Source organism: Spermophilus citellus (assembly GCF_964194105.1).
Source record: "Spermophilus citellus genome assembly, chromosome: 1".
NCBI lineage: Eukaryota > Metazoa > Chordata > Mammalia > Rodentia > Sciuridae > Spermophilus > Spermophilus citellus.
In genome coordinates this window covers 176,984,620-177,002,068 of record NC_138182.1, presented here as the reverse complement: position 1 = coordinate 177,002,068, position 17,449 = coordinate 176,984,620, and the positions used below count along the sequence as shown (strand labels likewise).

Below are 17,449 nucleotides of genomic sequence, written 5' to 3'. Positions count from 1 at the left end.
ATGCTACGTTCTTAGGTGCTTCCCAAGGCTTTAATCAGATTTAAACAGAGGGTAACTGCATGGACTCTTAAGGGTAACAAAAGAAGCAACTTAAAATGTTAGAACAGTGTATCTTCTAATTAGGTATAGATTCTTTCCTGATAACCTTTACTAAAAGATGTAGTAAAATGTTATAGATCAATTCTTAACTTAAAAATTAGTAAATATAGTAAAATTTTATAGATCATTTCCTAACTCAAAAACCCTATCAACCAATGTCAACAGTCCCAATTTTTAACTTTGCAATTCTCTTTTCCCTGTAGCACTGACGTTAAGATTACTAGCAGATGTATGATTTGCCTCAAGGTTTGGCTGATGTTGACTTCTGGTAATTGAGGTAAGACCAATGCCAAATTGCTGAATAAAATATTTACAGGTCAGTGGATTTCTGGAACACCATTTGCAAGCTCTCAGGAAAAAAAAATCAAGAATCATATCCGGTTTCTGGTGCCAATGTGGCAATGAAATCCTGACTGGGAAGAAATGGTTAAAGCACCATCTGTTAGGTTAGTCCTGAAGGGTGAAGAGAATAAAGTTGTGGGGAAAGTTTTATTGGGGACAATTCTGCAAAGGAGAGGGGACTATTACACCCTCCTCTGCCCTTGGCTGCAACAGAACATCACTATACACTGAGAGGAGAAAGAGAGGTCATTATTTTGTATCTAGTGCCCAGGGAAGGACAGATGGAAATTATCCCTCTAATGAGACACTTACTTCGCTGACAAGTGGTACCTCGGAATCCTGGCGCACACTCACAGATGCCGTCATCTGGGGAGCACGAAGCCCCGTTTTTACAGTAGCAAGGCAGGGAGCAGTTGGGACCCCAGCGTCCCTCAGCACACACGCTATCACAGTGTACACCTGAAACAACGCACAGGGGGCAGGGCTGAGGGAGAGACCACGTGGGGGCTTCTGCCGACGCTAATTAAACAGGAGGACTAAGTGTACAGTGTTAAAACTGAGTATCCTGAGCAACAGATTATCATCTTATCAACACCCAAACACAGAAACATCCAGTGTTAAAATAACACCCAGAAGTCTTCTCTATGCAGTCACAAGGAAGGAATAAAACACCTTTGCTTTATCGATTTTTCTTCTTTAATAGGAAGGAAAAACAGGGAAGCCCAGGGCTCTGTCTACTGAAGGTAAAATTTATCAAAAATACTATTGATTTCCTTCTTTCCCCCATTTTTTGTTTTCACAGAGACATGAACAAAGTGTACAATGATAAGGCACAGCATAGAGTAGCTAAATTGTTCTACCTCGAGAAAACCCTATTGTGGAGTAAACAAATAAACACGGTCTTAAAATATTTTGTGGATAGACTGTGCAGAACAGAAAAAAATATGCTAACACTTTTCACCAAATTCCTCTTTAAAAATTTAATCTCACATTGAATAGAGGCAAAGTTTCACATTTTCACAATTATTGCTTATTGGCTAAGCTATTGATAATTATGAAATGGTCACAGATGTTGAACTCTTGTTTTGGAAATAGAAAAACTTCAGCATCAATCATGAATGAATATATAAATGTCCAAAGGAAATATCAGGAAAAAACAAGATTTCAAAAAGGAGAATAAAACTGGTTTTATTTGAAGTACATGGAAATCTCTCACAAGGTTGCATTTAAAGTAAAATGAGGGCCTCTTTAAAAAAAAAAAAAAGTCAGAATTCTCCACAACTCAAAGAAATGCCCTTCCCATTGAAAGGCAATGAGTTACAATTAGTAGTGAACTGGCGACTGCTGGCCTCAGACCAAAGGGAAACACGGGAAGAACAAGCACGCACACCCTCCAGGATTCCAGAACACGATCAGCTCTAAGGGTGCTGAGCAGGCCATGTTCTTCTGCATTCCGGTTTTTGCTTCAAAAGCAATTAAGAGAACAGTCATTGTGGCCAGAACCTTAACACGGAGCACTCCAACACTCCAAAGTGGGTGCTGCTAGTTGGTACACAGCCATTTCTTCTGAATAATAGTTTCCCACTTTTTACTGTTCCTGCTTTGCTCCTTCTGAAAGTCTCCCACGTAGTAAAGTCTGTTAAGTAGGCATGAAAGCCCACAGACCTCGTTGTGTCTAACTTGAATCAACAATAGACTTCATTTCAGCTTGGAATGCTGGCTGAAGAAAGGAGACCGGGTCCCTTTGTAAAGCTGATTGGGATTTAAATGTTCCCCATAAAATAAAATATGTGATCTGGGCCCACTGGGTTATTTTTCTCTCATGTTCAAAAAATATATTATCTTTCAAGTTTCTTTGAGAAAGCTGTAAGGGAACTGCAAACTCTACCCTCTCCAAATGTGATACACCAGCAATGGGATCTTAAGCCATTCATTCTAGCAGAAGCACCAAATACACTGAGTGATAGTCCATCTCATAAGGAAGCTGCAAACCTAAGCTTTGTTTTGTGAATGTAAAGAAAGTATCAACAGGTCTAACCAACTGGGCTTTACTCTCAGTTCCAGGAATTCAGGTCCTAATCTCTGATTATAACCAGGCTCCTGTTTAACAACATCTAAGATGGAGACCACCGCTTCACAGAGATTCAGACAACCCCTAGGCATTTTAGTCTGGAACCATTAAGGGAAATCTCAGTAAAAAGTTTAAAGAAATATAATGATGCTGCCACATCAAAATTTATAACAGCTCAATTCACAATAGCCAAGCTATGGAATTAACCTAGGTGCCCTTCAACAGATGAATGGTTAAAGAAAATGTGGTATACATACACAATGGAATATTACTCAGCCTTAAAGAAGAATGAAATTATGGCATTTCCAGTAAATGGATGGAACTAGAGACTGTTATACTAAGTGAAATAAGCCAATCCCAAAAAGCCAAAGGCCAAATGTTCTGATATGTAGATGCTAACTCACAATAAGCAGAGGTAAGGTGCTGAGGGCCATTGCCAAGTAGGAATGACGCATCGAAATTTCCTTGCCAGCTTACCCCATGTTAAATGGACTTGCCTTGGAAATTCGCTGTGACATTGCATGTGTGTTTGAGAAAGGTGACCCTGCTCAAGGACGAGGGTGGATCCAGGTTTAGGGTGTATCCTGCAGGTTTTAGGAAGTATCCCGGTTTAGGATAATTTGGGTTTAGGGCGTTCCCGGTTTAGGACGATCTGGATTTAAGGCAGTTCCAGGTTTAAGGTTATTGCTGCTGGGAATAGGGCGTATCCTGCTGCCTGAGTTCCTGTTGAGTTCTCGTGGAATTGAGAAAATATTTGGGACGTGAATTGTGCGGCAGAACTTGGATTTCCCCAGAACGTGTGTGTAGAGGCCGGTGTGAGTTGGGGAACAAAGAATTGCTGTTTGAATCTACAAAGCTGTGGGTGGCTCCTGATTTTGTGCCCAGCCAAGACTGCGGCAGTAAGGGAAAGGAGGATGGGAATAGGAAAGACTGAATTGGACATAACTTTCCTATATTCTTATATGAATACATGACCAGTTTAACTTCACATCATGTACAACCACAAAAATTGGAAGCTATACTTCATATATGTATGATATGTCAAAATACATTCTACTGTCATGTATAGCTAAAAGAACAAATTAATTTTTTCAAAAGAAAAAATAAATTTGATGATATAGAAGTGATTATCCAGTTAATCTGATAATAATCCTGAAAATTAGTACTGATTTTTGATACTTTTTTGGTGGAGTGGCATTTGGGAGATTGAGATTTAGCCATTTAGTTTATCTACTACTTGCCAAATCATTACTTACACATTCCATTCTTAAGGGGTAGAGTACGTTGCTGGTCAAAGGCATCTGCTGCTCTTTTACATTATAGACATCATGATTCACACACAGCTTAGCACACTCTCAGTCAGAGCATGTTAGGAAAAATGACAACAGGCCAGATTGGCACTCTGAATAAAGTGATGCTTTCTCTCATATCTGCTTCCTCTTCCCTTAAGAGGTTTGTCCAGCTAGTTAGCATAATCATCAGTCATAATCAACTTTATCAAGGTAATTTCCATATAAGCAACAAGGCAAGGAGATCTATTGCAAAGGTAAGCTTGTCTCAGTGATTTACCCATCATTTCTTTCCCAGAGACTCAATTCTAGGGGTCATCTATCAACCTTCAGCCTCCAATCATATCAGCATATTTCAGCAGAACCAAGCTTACTTTTAAATAACTTTTATTTTTAGACTGCAAATAAATCTTTCCTTTGGATGTAAATTATAAACATTCTACTATCAAACACTTCTTAAAAATTCAAACCCTTTTAATCTAGCATCAGTAAAAATAAGTCATCATTTTGCAGATATTAATGCTTAATTTCTTTGAAAACAAATATCAGGTATGTCTCTCCAGGGGTCAAGTCCAGCAAAAGGTGGAAAGCCGACTTCTTCCTCATCCTTTCTCCCACAGCTACTCCTCCCCCATGGTCCCTCCCTACCTCTGCCACCTTGCCTTCCATTTTATGTTCTGGGAAGGACAAGATAAATCTATTATTGCTGAGGTGTGCCTGGTCTGGAGAACATGAATATTTTAAGAGAGCACACATTTTAGGAGCCTAAGAAATAAATATCTAATTGTGGAATTTCCGGCGATGAGGTTCATGGTGGAGTCTTTGGTAAGTGCTTCTCTTCTCTACGATACACCTAAGTATAAGGCTGCTGATTTGACTTCCATGTCAGAAAAATGCTGCGGTGATGTGTGTTCTAGGATAAATAGTTGTAAGTCTGTTTTAACCATAAAGTTTTGGTTCTGTGTGTACGTGTGTCTCTTATTCCTTAATTATTTCTATGGGTCTCATCTTATTCCTGTCCAATTTTGCTAAAGTCTTATAATACATCTTTTTGTTTCCTTGATTACCAAAGATGGAGAATAGATTTTAAGTTAATAAATATTCAAGAAGTCCAACCAGATGCTGGCTTGCTGGTGAGACGTTCTTTAGGAACAGTAACTCCAGGGCAATAATGGCCACAGAGATATCTAGCCTTGTCTAGGGACAATGGCCAGGGAAGGAGGTGGCTTGTCAAAGTGGGAAGAGGGCTCTGGGCTAAGGGAATAGAGGGTACAAGGTTTAGAGGCCCAAAGAAGGATGTGTCTAACCTTTAGGAATTGCAAATTTCAACTGAAACACAGGAGCTGGGATGAGCAGGTGAGGTGGGTGAGCAGTCAGGCCTTGGCCACATTGAGGGAAACTAAGAACGCCATGATGTGGACTGTGAGCCTCCTCCTGGTGTTACCAAAGGAACAATTTTTAAGAAGGATAGAGTGTAACTACATTTGTGTTTTATAGGAGGACAGAAGATGGTGTGCAGAGGGAATCTGAGAACTCTGTAAGAGAGGTTGGTGCTTGTACATGGATTGTGTTACATTAATATTTGAATCGATCAATAAGCCCAGTTCCTCTTCTCTACATGATATTCAGGACTCCTTTCCAATTGGGGGAGCAACCACAGCATGTTTTGCTTCCCTGAAGAAGTTTTTATTCAAATCAGGAAGCCCAACATCTTCCAGGGTAAGTACCTAAGTGGTCGCTCTTTCCAGCTACGGAAGTAGAAAAGGCTGACCTCCTTGTTTTTGAGAGGATAAACTTCCAGGAGCTCAGGCCTGTGTGTTTTTCATGTTGAACCAGATTAGAGCAATGAAAAATTATGAGATAACTTAACAAAATTTCCTTGGAATTTTTTTTACAAAAACATTAACACTAATTACCTTAGGAAATAATTTCCCAAAATATTTAGAAGAAGCAGCAAAACGGGAAGGGGGTGGCTTTAAATTTGTGGAGACCTATGGTTCAATAGAAGCATCTTTTTTTTTCCCTGATAAATGTTCCAATGCTGATAAGGAGATCTGTGAGGAACTGTTTTTGCCAGGACAAAGAGCTCTTTGATAGCCCTCATGAGTTGCTAGGCGATGGCTGAGTGATCGTGATAAACTTCAGCTAAGCAGCTCTAAAGAAATGTCCGTGCATTTAATGCCTGATGCATTATGCCGGGGGGCCTCAATGTGAAACCAGCATTCAGCAGGCATTGCTTATGGTATGAATGCAGTAAATAGATCATCTGGGGTGTCATTATTTCCCCTCTTAGACATACAACCCCCAGTCCTTAATTGTTTATATTGTTTTATATTGCTTAATTGTTTACATTCCCTAGGCCAGTATTGAAATATTTGGTGGTGTTGATCCTGGCCAAAAAACTTTTAAACATATATTAAAGGGAGAGATGTGTTAATAATAATTGTGTTTGATAATTATAGAAGGGAAGTACTCTAGCATTTAGACTTAACACTTTTTCTGCTTTTCTGTGGCATGAGAAGTGATTCACCCTGTATCCATCTCTATCTGTAGTGTCTGCCCTGGTAGAAGGTGAGCTTTGTGCAGGATGGGGATTGACAACCTCTATCTCCCATTCCCAGCTCCCACACAGTATGGTGGCAGAGAACTTCAAGACAATTGACAGATGGCTGCTAAATCTTCCTATTTGGATACTATGGATTTTAAAGATCCACTAAAACAGAATTTCTTCACATAGGTAACCAAGCTGAAATAAAGTCTTGGTCATATAAGTTAGCGATGTCTGCATATGTAGATGCAAGACCAAAGCACTGGAGAGTACTGCCTGTCTGTGTCTGGGCCCAGAAAAAATGGCACAGAGTGGATTGCTGGGCAGCTGGAGCCATCAGGAAGCTTTGGATTTTTTTCCACAGCCTCTTTCCTTTAGGAAAAGAGGTGCAGGGGATGAGCATCTCCTTCCATCATCGCTTCAGGGACTCAAACTTCTGTCTTAATATGACTTCCTCTCCTAAAATCACACAGATACCAGCAGACATGTTATTCACCACTGGGTGCCCAAAAGGGTCAGATAGTGAGTCCTTTCCACTATGGCTGACTGGGTGCATGTTCATTAACCCTTGACAACGTTATTGCCTCCAACTTGGTTTTGCAGGTATGTGTCACTGGACAGAGGAAGGGAGGTCTTCCCTTATTGTAACAATTCAGGTATCACTAGCCTCATGGGAGATCCTGGGGACAAATCAGTCCCTGAAGCAGCAGTTTACTTGTGGTGATTGGGGACACTTGGAAAGGAGAGCTGCAAAGAGGGGCTGGACCACAACAAGTCTTGTTCTGCTTGCTGGGAAGAGTGAGGAAGCTGGATTCTTCTCAACTTCGCTCAGGGGCTACTGCTCCCAGTTCTCCTCTTCCTAAGCTGCTATTCTCCATTCCCCTCCTTAGCATGATACCCTGCCTTGCTAGTCTCTCATTCCCAAGAGGCCAAGAGGTTGCTTTGGTGTCCTGACCTCTTTTCTGACAGTTCAGAATTCAACTTTTATTCTAGTGTAAGTGCATATTGAAACCTTCTCTTTACCATTGGTTTTTCTTGTGTCACAGAAATGCCCCCTGCACCCCAAGTTCTTCAATAATTAAAGTAACAAGGAGCAGCAAATCCACTCTGCATACTGGTAACTGTACTGCTTAGACTACTGGCTAACTTTTAACATGACAGACTGGGCTGTCAAGTAAGGCTGTGCAGGTTGTATGCAGCAGAAGAGCCCAGCCAAGGAGCTAAATCAGGCAGACATCCAGCCCTCACCCCCTGTGCTGAAGAGTGCATCCTGAGGGATTTCCGAGTTCTTTCCAAATTTGTACAAAATTGCACCTGTGGGGGCTCCATCCTCCTCCCCTTTTATCTTCTCCTCTTTCCCACCCCACAAATTCTCACTCAGTTGGTGTGAGGTGGTGACTGAGAATATGCAAGTGAAAAGAGTTCCCAGGTGATGGTGATCTTAGCCAGAACTGGAGACCAGGCTACAGATTACATGTGTCCCCAGACAGCTGGAATGAAATTGTGATTAGCTGTAATACTCAGCAAATAGGTGTTCTGTCTGACTGAATATATTTCTATCACTTTCAGGAAATACTTTATAGAGCATATCAATCCATTACTTTAGGAAAACACATATACATTTATATATCTATCTATATAAAACTAATATTGACAAGTAGAATTTCAGAACGACTTTGGAAAAGCCAGTCTCATTTTATAGCAGTGTGTATGTATGTGTGCTTACACATGGGTATGTTATGTGTATGTGTGCATGTGGAATGTGTGTGAGTGTGTGTAGCAATGGTATAGGAGGAATTCAGGACATAGCCCATGTCCTTGACATTATTTCCTTTTCCCCTGTTTTTCTACTGCAGTCTGCCTCTTTAAAAAAAAGAAACAAAAATAGTCTGTTGAGGCCAAGAGCAGGGGCACAGGCCTGTAATTCCTAGTGGCTCAGGAGGCTGAGACAGAGGATCACAAGTTCAAGGCCAGTCTGTGCGACTTAGTGAGGCCTCAGAAACTTAGTGAGACCCTGTTTTAAATGAAATATAAAAAAAGACTAGGGATATATCTCAGTGGTAAAGCACCACTGGGTCCAATCCCTAGTACAAAAAACAAAAATCAGTAAAAAATAGCCCAATAGCTAAAAATGTTAATAAATTAGGGCTTCAAATAACCACATATCATAAAAGTGCACATCCTTATTTTCAAAAAAAATTGGTGATCTTCTTTTGGAAACAGTTACTGAGGTATCATGCAGCTTTTGTTTTGGTTATCTTCATAATAGCACATTTTGAAGACTTTTTGTGAGTAGGGACTATCAATTATAGTGAAATAAAAGAAATTTTAAAATAAATAAATAAATAAAAGCCTCTGGCCACTGTCCTAGAGGAGGAAAACAGCCAGTTGATGACAGGGTGAAGCTATGAGTGGTGATGACCACACAGGCCTGTTGATTTCTCTCACCTTTACCATGGCTCCAAACCAGCTGATCATGAAACAAGCACTTTACACCATCTGGACATGGCCAGTGGTAGAGCCCAGGCCCCTGTGCTGATTTCTCTGACTTCTTCAAGAAACCTTGCCGCTATACCCACACTGCCACCCTATCTGGTGATGCTCAATGTGTCAACTAGAGTCATCTTGGCGGCGAGAGGAGAGGAAGTAGAACTACTTGCTTCCTTGGGCTTCTGTTCACAGTGTGGCCCCCATCTGGTGCCTAGATGAAAAGTGAAGCCTTCTCTATATTGACAAAGGCCCTAACAAGGAAAATACTGATGACAAGTTTATCAACAAAAGGTCATGAGTCTGTCCAGTGTCGACAACAACATGATGTCCTGTGTAAACAATACACACAAGCTGCTCTGTCCTCTTAGAAAAATAAGCCAAATCTTGGTCCAATGGTGTTTCTGAAGCTTTGGAATTTTATTTTCCTCTACATATGTTTGCTTGTACCAACTGGGTTCTGTGAGTGTGGCAGACAAACTCACGCAGGCTTAGATACTGACAGATGTTTTTGCACATCAACAGCCCACACAGAGGTCCCAAAGAAATGAAGCACTGGGACAACTGAGCTGGCCTAGGAACAATACAGACACACAGGCCATGTATCAAAGACACAGTGGGCAATAAGAGATAGAGCCCTGTGCCTTTTAGAGAAGCAAGCCAGTCACAGATGGACAGAGGATTACAAGATTACGTTGTGTGACAAAGCCACTGCATTCCCGCAGGAGCTTGATAGGTCTAAGGCCAGATGCAATCATTTGTCTTACCCCATGACCCAGACTGTGGAATGCAACCAACACATTTTCCGCCTGGCTTCAGGCCAAATCATCTCTTGCTTTTCCCATGTCTACTAGTGTGTGCCTTTCACAGGCTCAGTCTAAATCAAAGCAGGTGGACACCTGAGTACTGATGAGGTATTCCAGGATACCTTACACTTCTATATATTCATAAGACAAAAGTGGTAGCATATGACCCAAAACAAATGATGAGGCCTCTCAGTTAGAAAACTTCTGAATTGGCCAGAAAGTTCAAAATGTTGTTTTGCTTAATGGTGGTCATTGAGAAATTAGTACCGGTCAGTCCATTTGAGGACTTCAAGAACTCGGGTAACAAAATCCAGTTTAATCCCTGGTGTGATTCAGTTTTAACATGGGGTAAACAGAGAGTCAACAGAAACTGAAAGGTAGAATTTTCATATTGTAAAGTCAGAGTTTTGCAAGAAGGAACCATGAGGTCAGGAAGTCTTCTGTCTGTGGTCTCTACCAACAGAAAATGAAGTTCACGGCACCAGCCTTGGCCTCTTTCCCAAGGTGGCTCTCGGACGCTAGAAATCAAACTCATGACAATTCATCTCAGTTTACTCCTATCACAAAGTAAATAAACTCTCAACAAATCCTAAGGATCTGACAGATAACCCTGAAAAGATTGCCTGTAATATCCCATGCTTATGCATCTGAAGTCTGAGTATGGCCAAGTTGGCAATACTCCCCAAATTGATCTATAGATTGAATCCCCACTAAATTTCCACCTTGCTCCTTTGTAAAAATTGATATGTTGATCCAAAAATTCATATGGAAATTCAAAGGAACCAGAACAATCAAAACAATCCTGAAAAACAACAATAACAACAACAAAAAATGAAGCTATAGGGCCAGGCACAATGGCACACACCTGTAATCCCAGCAGCTTAGGAGGCTGAGGCAGGAGGATTGTGAGTTCAAAACCAGCCTCAGCAAAAGAGAGGCACTAAGCAACTCTGTGAGACTCTGTCTCTAAATAAAATACAAAATAGGGCTGGGGATGTGGCTCAGTGGTTGAGTGCCCCTGAGTTCAATCCCAGGTACCTGCCCCCCCCAAAAAAAGAAAAAAGCAGGAGGACTCACATTTCTCAATTTTAAAACTTCCTAAAGAGCTATAGTAATCAAAACAGTGTGGTACTAGCATAAGGATGAGTATATAGACCAATGGGATAGAATAGAGAATCCAGAAAAACCTTTCTTACATTCATGTGCTTTTAATGGGATTTTTGACAAAGGATGTCAAGAAGATTCAATGAGGAAAGAATTTTCCTTTTCCACAAATTGTGCTTGGACAACTGGATAGTCACATGCAGAAGAATAAAGTTTGATCCCCTCAGCATATCACATCAAAACAACAACAACCAAAAAAAAAAAAAAAAAAAACACCTAACTCGAAATGAACCTAAAGCTACACCTACAAAATTTTTACAAGAAAGCCACAAACCTTTTTGACCTTGGATTAAGCAATGATTTTTTAAATTTGACACCAAAGCATAAGCAACAAAATTTACAAAAGAGAGAAAATGGATTTTCTCAGACTAAAAACTTTTCTGATACAAAGGACACCATTGAGAAAGTGAAAACACACACACCCTCACAAGAGAAAACACTTGCAAATCATAAATAATAAAGAATATCAATCTAAAATATACAGAGAATTGTTACAACTCAATAATTTAAAAAATTAAAAATGAGCAAATGATGTAAATAAATATTTTTACAAAGAAGATATCCAGATGGCTAATAAATGCATGGAAAGATCCTCAACATCATAAGCCATCAGGGAAACACAGAAGTAATCCACAATGAGACACCCATCCTGTAATAGAAAAGACAGATGTGGTAAGGTTGTGGAAAAGCTGGACCCCTCATTCATTGCTGGTGGGAATATAAAATGGTCCTGGAAGAAGAACGGTGTTTTTGCTCATGATTTACAGACTCAGAAGATGGCACTAAATGTACAAACAAGTCTGTAGATCATGAACAAAATCATCATCCTTCTTCTGGGACTACTGTTAGCTTGATAAACTTCCTAGCTAAAATCAGGAAGCCACATAAATAAAGAGAAATTCCCATGCTGTGGTTAGAAAATTTGTACTCAACCATATCATAAATTTGTCATGACTCCAACATAATTGTGAGAAAAAGAAAGTTTTTGAGACTTTTATTTCTAGGAAAGAATACTTAAGTATTTGCCTAGTAACCTTATTAATATTAATATTTTCATCTCACTAGGTTGACCTAGTTATATTCTTAGGATTTATTTCAACCATTCTTCCTCTCAAAGCCCAATTATACCATTAGAGTTCCTTCTGAGCTCTTCATAGCAACTCACATTCTCCCATCTTGTTGCCTAAATTCCAGCAATTGGAACCTACATGTATGATTAAGAAAACTGACCCTGCACAAATCAGCAACAAGAACAACAACAACAAAAAAAACAGCACAGGGTGGGGGTGGGTTGCAGATTAATTACACCTAGTGATTACATTTCCTGGGTACAAATGTGTTGGCTTACTGAAGAATTTACTATATTCTCTGAAAAGTCGACTTGTGTATTTCTCTGAAAGAGTAAGGAATAGAATAGGTCATTAAGTTGGCAGGTTTCCCCTTCCAAGGAAGGACTCTGGGCTCTCACCTGACCATCCAGGGAGGCAACGGCAATGTCCTGTGGTGGGGTGGCAGCCATCTGCATGGCTGCAGTCACAACGCTCAGCACAGTTGAGCCCATATGTACCATCCTGCAAGGAAGAAGGCACCAAAGACAGCAATGAGAACCTGGAGGCAAACGGGCCACGGCCAGACATTTTGGATACAGTACCCCATTCCCCTAACACCTCTCAGGAGCGCACATTACAATCACCAAGTCCCAGATCTTCTTGGTTCTCAGAATGGAGGCTTCAGAACATCAGTATTCAAAAATCTTTCAAATTCTGGTTGATAACTGACATCATGGTTGGGACAGATGAATGGTAAAACCAAGTTTACCAATATGCTGGTGGGCATGTGTGCAATATATGTAAATATGCTGATTAATTTTTAAAAAAATCATAAGCCACAACTCATAAAAATATTTTCTTTGTTCCTAAAAAGATTTTTATAACATAGTTCAGTGCTCCCTACAATGCATTCCTTTCTTAAGCAGAAAAGGAGAACTCTGGCCCACATAAATAAGCTATAACATTAAAAATAATTATAGTTCTAATTGCATTACATTTATTTCCCTAAGTTGTCAATGAGATGCAAGGTATAGAAAAATAAAAATCTTTTGTTACTTTTGTCTAATATTCTCTTTTCCAATAAAAAGTCACATGAAATATTCTAATTTAAAGTCCTAAGGTGGTGATGGCACACCTTCCTCCTCTTCCCATTGCATTTAGGTGGGTTCCTAAATGTGTGTCGGTGTGGGAAACCCAACAGAGATGAGACTCTTGGTGGACATGATCATTTCATTTATGGGGGAAAAAAAATGGAAAGCTTTGCATTTGCAGGGAAAACCTTGCTCTTTCGCTTCTATACCTGGGAACTGAGGGAAGATGCTACAAACCTCCCCATACCACACAGGCACTAAGGAAAACAGAGAGCACACACTGTCACCAGAGGGGAACATGAGAACCAGCATGAACAGTCAGTGGGTGTTAGATGGCATAATCATTTGTTTAGAACTGGTTAAACTAACAAATTAAACCCTTTTTTAGGCCCCACTAATATTTGATAAAGCTACATAGGATTTAGCTCTACGATGTTATAAACCCCTAAACTATCAGCCTTCTCTAATTTACTAATGCATCTAACATCCAAAAAAAAAAAAAAAGACAAGGTTGTGCCTGGGGCTTTGCTTCGTCCACAAGCCCACGAGGGTGACCTTCCAGCCTGTTTCTAAGTACTGATTATTTGTTTATTGTTCTGAGAATCAGCAAAGCTAACTTATCTCTGTCCTGGGGCTTTGTAGAGCAGGAAAAGCCCAGGCTGGGAATCCTCTCTACTTTGGGAAGTGGGTTGGACTTAATGAGGAGGAAGCCCAGAGAGAGAAGAGCCTCCTGGAAGTCCCTTCTCAAGGGGCCCAGTTCAAGGGGTCACATTGTTATCTTGCCATCTGATGATGTCCTGGAGGCAGAGAACACACACCACTGAGAGAATGCTTAATGGCTCAGGAGAAAAGAATTGTGACAGGAAGAAAGAGTGATGGAAGCCAGGGAAAGGAACCAGCCAAGTGCTTTGGAAAGAAAGAAATCGGCAGGTTACTACAGAAAACGCTTCCCATCTGCACCCTCTGTCAGCCGGGGTGGATATAATTTCTAATGATGCACATCTTCAAAGTAGGTCAAGGGAATGAAGTGGAGTGAATGTTGAACTTGGAAAATCTCAGGAGATTCTTGCAACTACAGAGATATTTACATTAAACCATGCCTTTTCCAAGCCTTCTTTCATCACTTCAATGAGCATTTCTGTGACGCCAGTCACCACCCCTTTTCAGCCCCCCTGTCACTTCTCATCCCAAAGGCTAAGGGATTTCCATTATAATGCAAACAAAATATTTGGAGAATGACAAGCATACACTGGGTGTTTGACCAGGGTTGCTAACTGGCTGCCACCATGAGATGAGTGTTTTAAGAAACAGAGAAAATTCTTTGTGTAAGAGTGGGAAAACAGGGTACAGATAAGAGAAAAGAAGAAAGAATTCTCATACAGTCTACCTAACCAATTGTCTTTCCTATCTTTTCCCAATCCTATGTCCAATTTGAATGCAAACACTTTGATTCTTCTAATAATTACTGAAGGTTGGTTCACATTCAGCCAATTTAAATCAGGAAAACTGCAGATAGAAGCCAACCCTTTGGCATCAGCTCCTCCCAGGAGTTCCCAGGCAGAGCTGGCATACCTGACAGGGGAGTTCACATTTCTCCCCGTGCCATCCAGGTGCACACGTGCAGGTCCCATCCAGGGTATTGCAGGCTCCCCCGTTGAGACACTGGCATGTTAAGTTACAGCCATAGCCCCAGGTGCCACTGGGGCAGCTGATGGAGCAGTCCACCCCGTGCCAGCCTGCACAACAAGAACGCCAGAGCAATGAGGAAACAAAGGCAGCAGGGACTTGTGGTGACTTTCCGAGCCAAGTTTCCCTCCAGAAGCATCTTGGAGATGCATCACAGTGCCTCTCTGCCCCAGCCCCAGCCATACCGAGCCATGGCTCTGCTACAGAAGTCCTCCACCAGAAAGGAACAAAAGGCACCCCTGAGGACCCAAACATCCGTGTGTGCCATGTGACCTGTCAAGGATGCCAACACGGAGGAGCGCCACTGAGCCACTGGAGAAGAGCTATGGAGTGGAGCTCCTTTGACATGCAGTGATGCCCACTGTGGAAGCTGAATTTCATTCAGATCAGAAACTATGTGGGTGAAGAGGAAAGTTTGTGCTTGGAAAAAATAAAAAAAAAAAACAACCCCATCTTTGAAGTGGGTTCCCATTAATCATGAACAATGTGTATCCAAGATCCTGGCTCCATCTACGGATGGACACATTCTGGGCCTCACATAGAATCTGTGCTTGGCTGCATTTCTTGTCATGATTCCAGGTCAGTCAATTTTGGGACACAGACACACGTCTGCTTGTTTACTCTTGCCCAAAGCAAAGACTCGCAGACTTCTAAAGCTGGCAGCAATTTCAGAGACCATCTAATGTAAGCCTCTTTTCATTGACTCATGAAGGCGTTAGACCTACAAGGGATGAGGGGCTTGCTGAGGTCAGCCACTGAATTTTGATGCAACTACAGCTAGAACCCTCTTCAAGATTTCTATCCCATGACTTTAGATGATAACAGGACCAGGATTAAATAAAAAAAAAAACTCATTCACCCACTCTTACCTGCCTTGCAAGTACAAGACCCATCCACAGGAGAACAGACAGCATCGTTCTTACAGCCACATCGAGAGGAACAGTTTATCCCATAGGTACCCTGCCGGCACGGGGTAGAGCAGTCACTTCCCTAAACAGGCACAAATAGCAAAAGGCAGGCAATTTTGCTGACTGAAATCAGGACAACACAAATAAACAAAAGTATATCATGGTGGTGCTAATTATGCTTCCTTTCTAATTTTAACACATTGCATTTTTTAAAAGTTGCTATAATGTCACCACTATATAAATTTTAGAGATGCAAGGGTAATACTATTGGTGCTCTGTTTAGGATAGAATATTAAATGGGATCCCAAAGTCTGCTGCCTTCATGAGATTTGCCTTCAGAGCATAACTAAAAAATAAACCTTTTGTCCTTGCTCAGACAAGTCGATAAATAAAAACAAATTGTAGCTGTAAAATTACCACCAGTAAATATACAAGCATAAATATGAACTATCCATTAGTTCCCAATGCTTCCTAGACATCCTTGTATAATATGTAATGTTTGTAGTGGGTGAAACAAAGAAATAGAACACACTCAGCTAGCAGGGCAATTCAATTTATCTGCCAGCATTAAACACAGAATTGGCTTACTACCAAGGTGACTGAAGGGCATATGTTTAAAAAAAATTAAAATAAAGGAGGGACTCTTAAGGCTAATTAAGGGCTCAAAGAATTGGGACATAGGTTAGCAAACCCTGAAAAGATCTTTTCAGCTCTGTGACTGCATGACCTGCCAGTTCCACATGATGAGTTCAGGAATACCATAAACATTCGTCACAGTCCCATGTTCTCTTCTTTAAAATGGGAGGAAATAATTCCAAACAACACATTTTCCTTTAAAACACAGATCCCTAAACTATAGGTAAGAAACCCTAGAAACTATAGACAAAATTCTGCTGTGTTAGCATACAGATATATTTGTAGAGTCTTGGTTCTCAAAGGAAAAAGGAACCTAACTACTATATGCAACTAACTAAAGAATGTTAATACATTCAAGATCATTGTACTGTCATGTGTAACTAATTAAAACAAATTAAAAAATAGAAAAAAGAATGTTAATACATAATAAATGATAACTTAATGTATGTTGTGTCTTCAAATTTCATTGAATTAGAAGAATAACTGTCAACAATAATAACTAATCTACTTGGAAAAGAAACTTCTTTGTTGCCTATAAAAGCACAGCAAAATAATTACTTAATTAATAATTATAATGCATTATATTTCCTGGTATATTCATATATTAAATATTAATGACATGTTGAGAGTTTTGCTGGCTTTCCCATCATCATTCCAAGGTCATTACTTATGTCTCTATTCATACTTTATCCTTATTCTCTTCTTATTCATGATGTGAATGACTGGAGCACATTCACTGTTCTTTACAGCAGGTTGTACAAATCATGCTGTTGTTATGCTCCACATCCCTCTTCTCCTGCCTCTAGAGCCCAAGTCACTCACTTTGAATCCTGGGGCACAGGTGCACTTTCCAGTCACACTGTCACAGTCAGCCCCATTTTGGCAGCTGCAGATTTGTTGGCAAGCTTCCCCGTAGAATCCAGGAGAGCATGTCTCATTACAGTAGAGTCCCGACCAGCCCGGCTTGCAGGCACACTCTCCAGACATGGGGTGACAGCTGAAAGACGTGGATAAAAGAAACAAATCACTCTGGGGGTAAACATGACACCCAAGGCCCATGCAAATGTTGCTTTAGCCATGATCACTAAAGGATGTGTGGGTAATTCTATGCACACTAATTTAAACTTCATTCCCAGGCTTGGAGTGATGTAATTAATTGGCTGAAACCTAATTGATACTGCAGAAATGTATGAAATCAACATCATGCTCTAGAATGATGACTATTACAACTCCATCTGTTCATCTGAAATTCTTTAAAGTTTCTAAAACAGAA

General features: G+C 40.5%; 1 protein-coding gene across 1 annotated transcript in view; it reads right to left on the bottom strand.

Moving 5' to 3' along the window:
• MEGF10 (multiple EGF like domains 10) overlaps nucleotides 1–17,449 on the bottom strand; it is a 176,184-nt gene that overhangs the window by 24,929 nt on the left and 133,806 nt on the right. The window contains exons 10-14 of the mRNA XM_081284962.1: nucleotides 16,999–17,173; nucleotides 15,502–15,622; nucleotides 14,519–14,682; nucleotides 12,275–12,377; nucleotides 754–900 (exon numbers count right to left, since the gene is read on the bottom strand). Of these exons, the coding sequence (XP_081141088.1) occupies nucleotides 754–900; nucleotides 12,275–12,377; nucleotides 14,519–14,682; nucleotides 15,502–15,622; nucleotides 16,999–17,173 (710 nt within the window). The remainder of the gene's footprint in view (nucleotides 1–753; nucleotides 901–12,274; nucleotides 12,378–14,518; nucleotides 14,683–15,501; nucleotides 15,623–16,998; nucleotides 17,174–17,449) is intronic.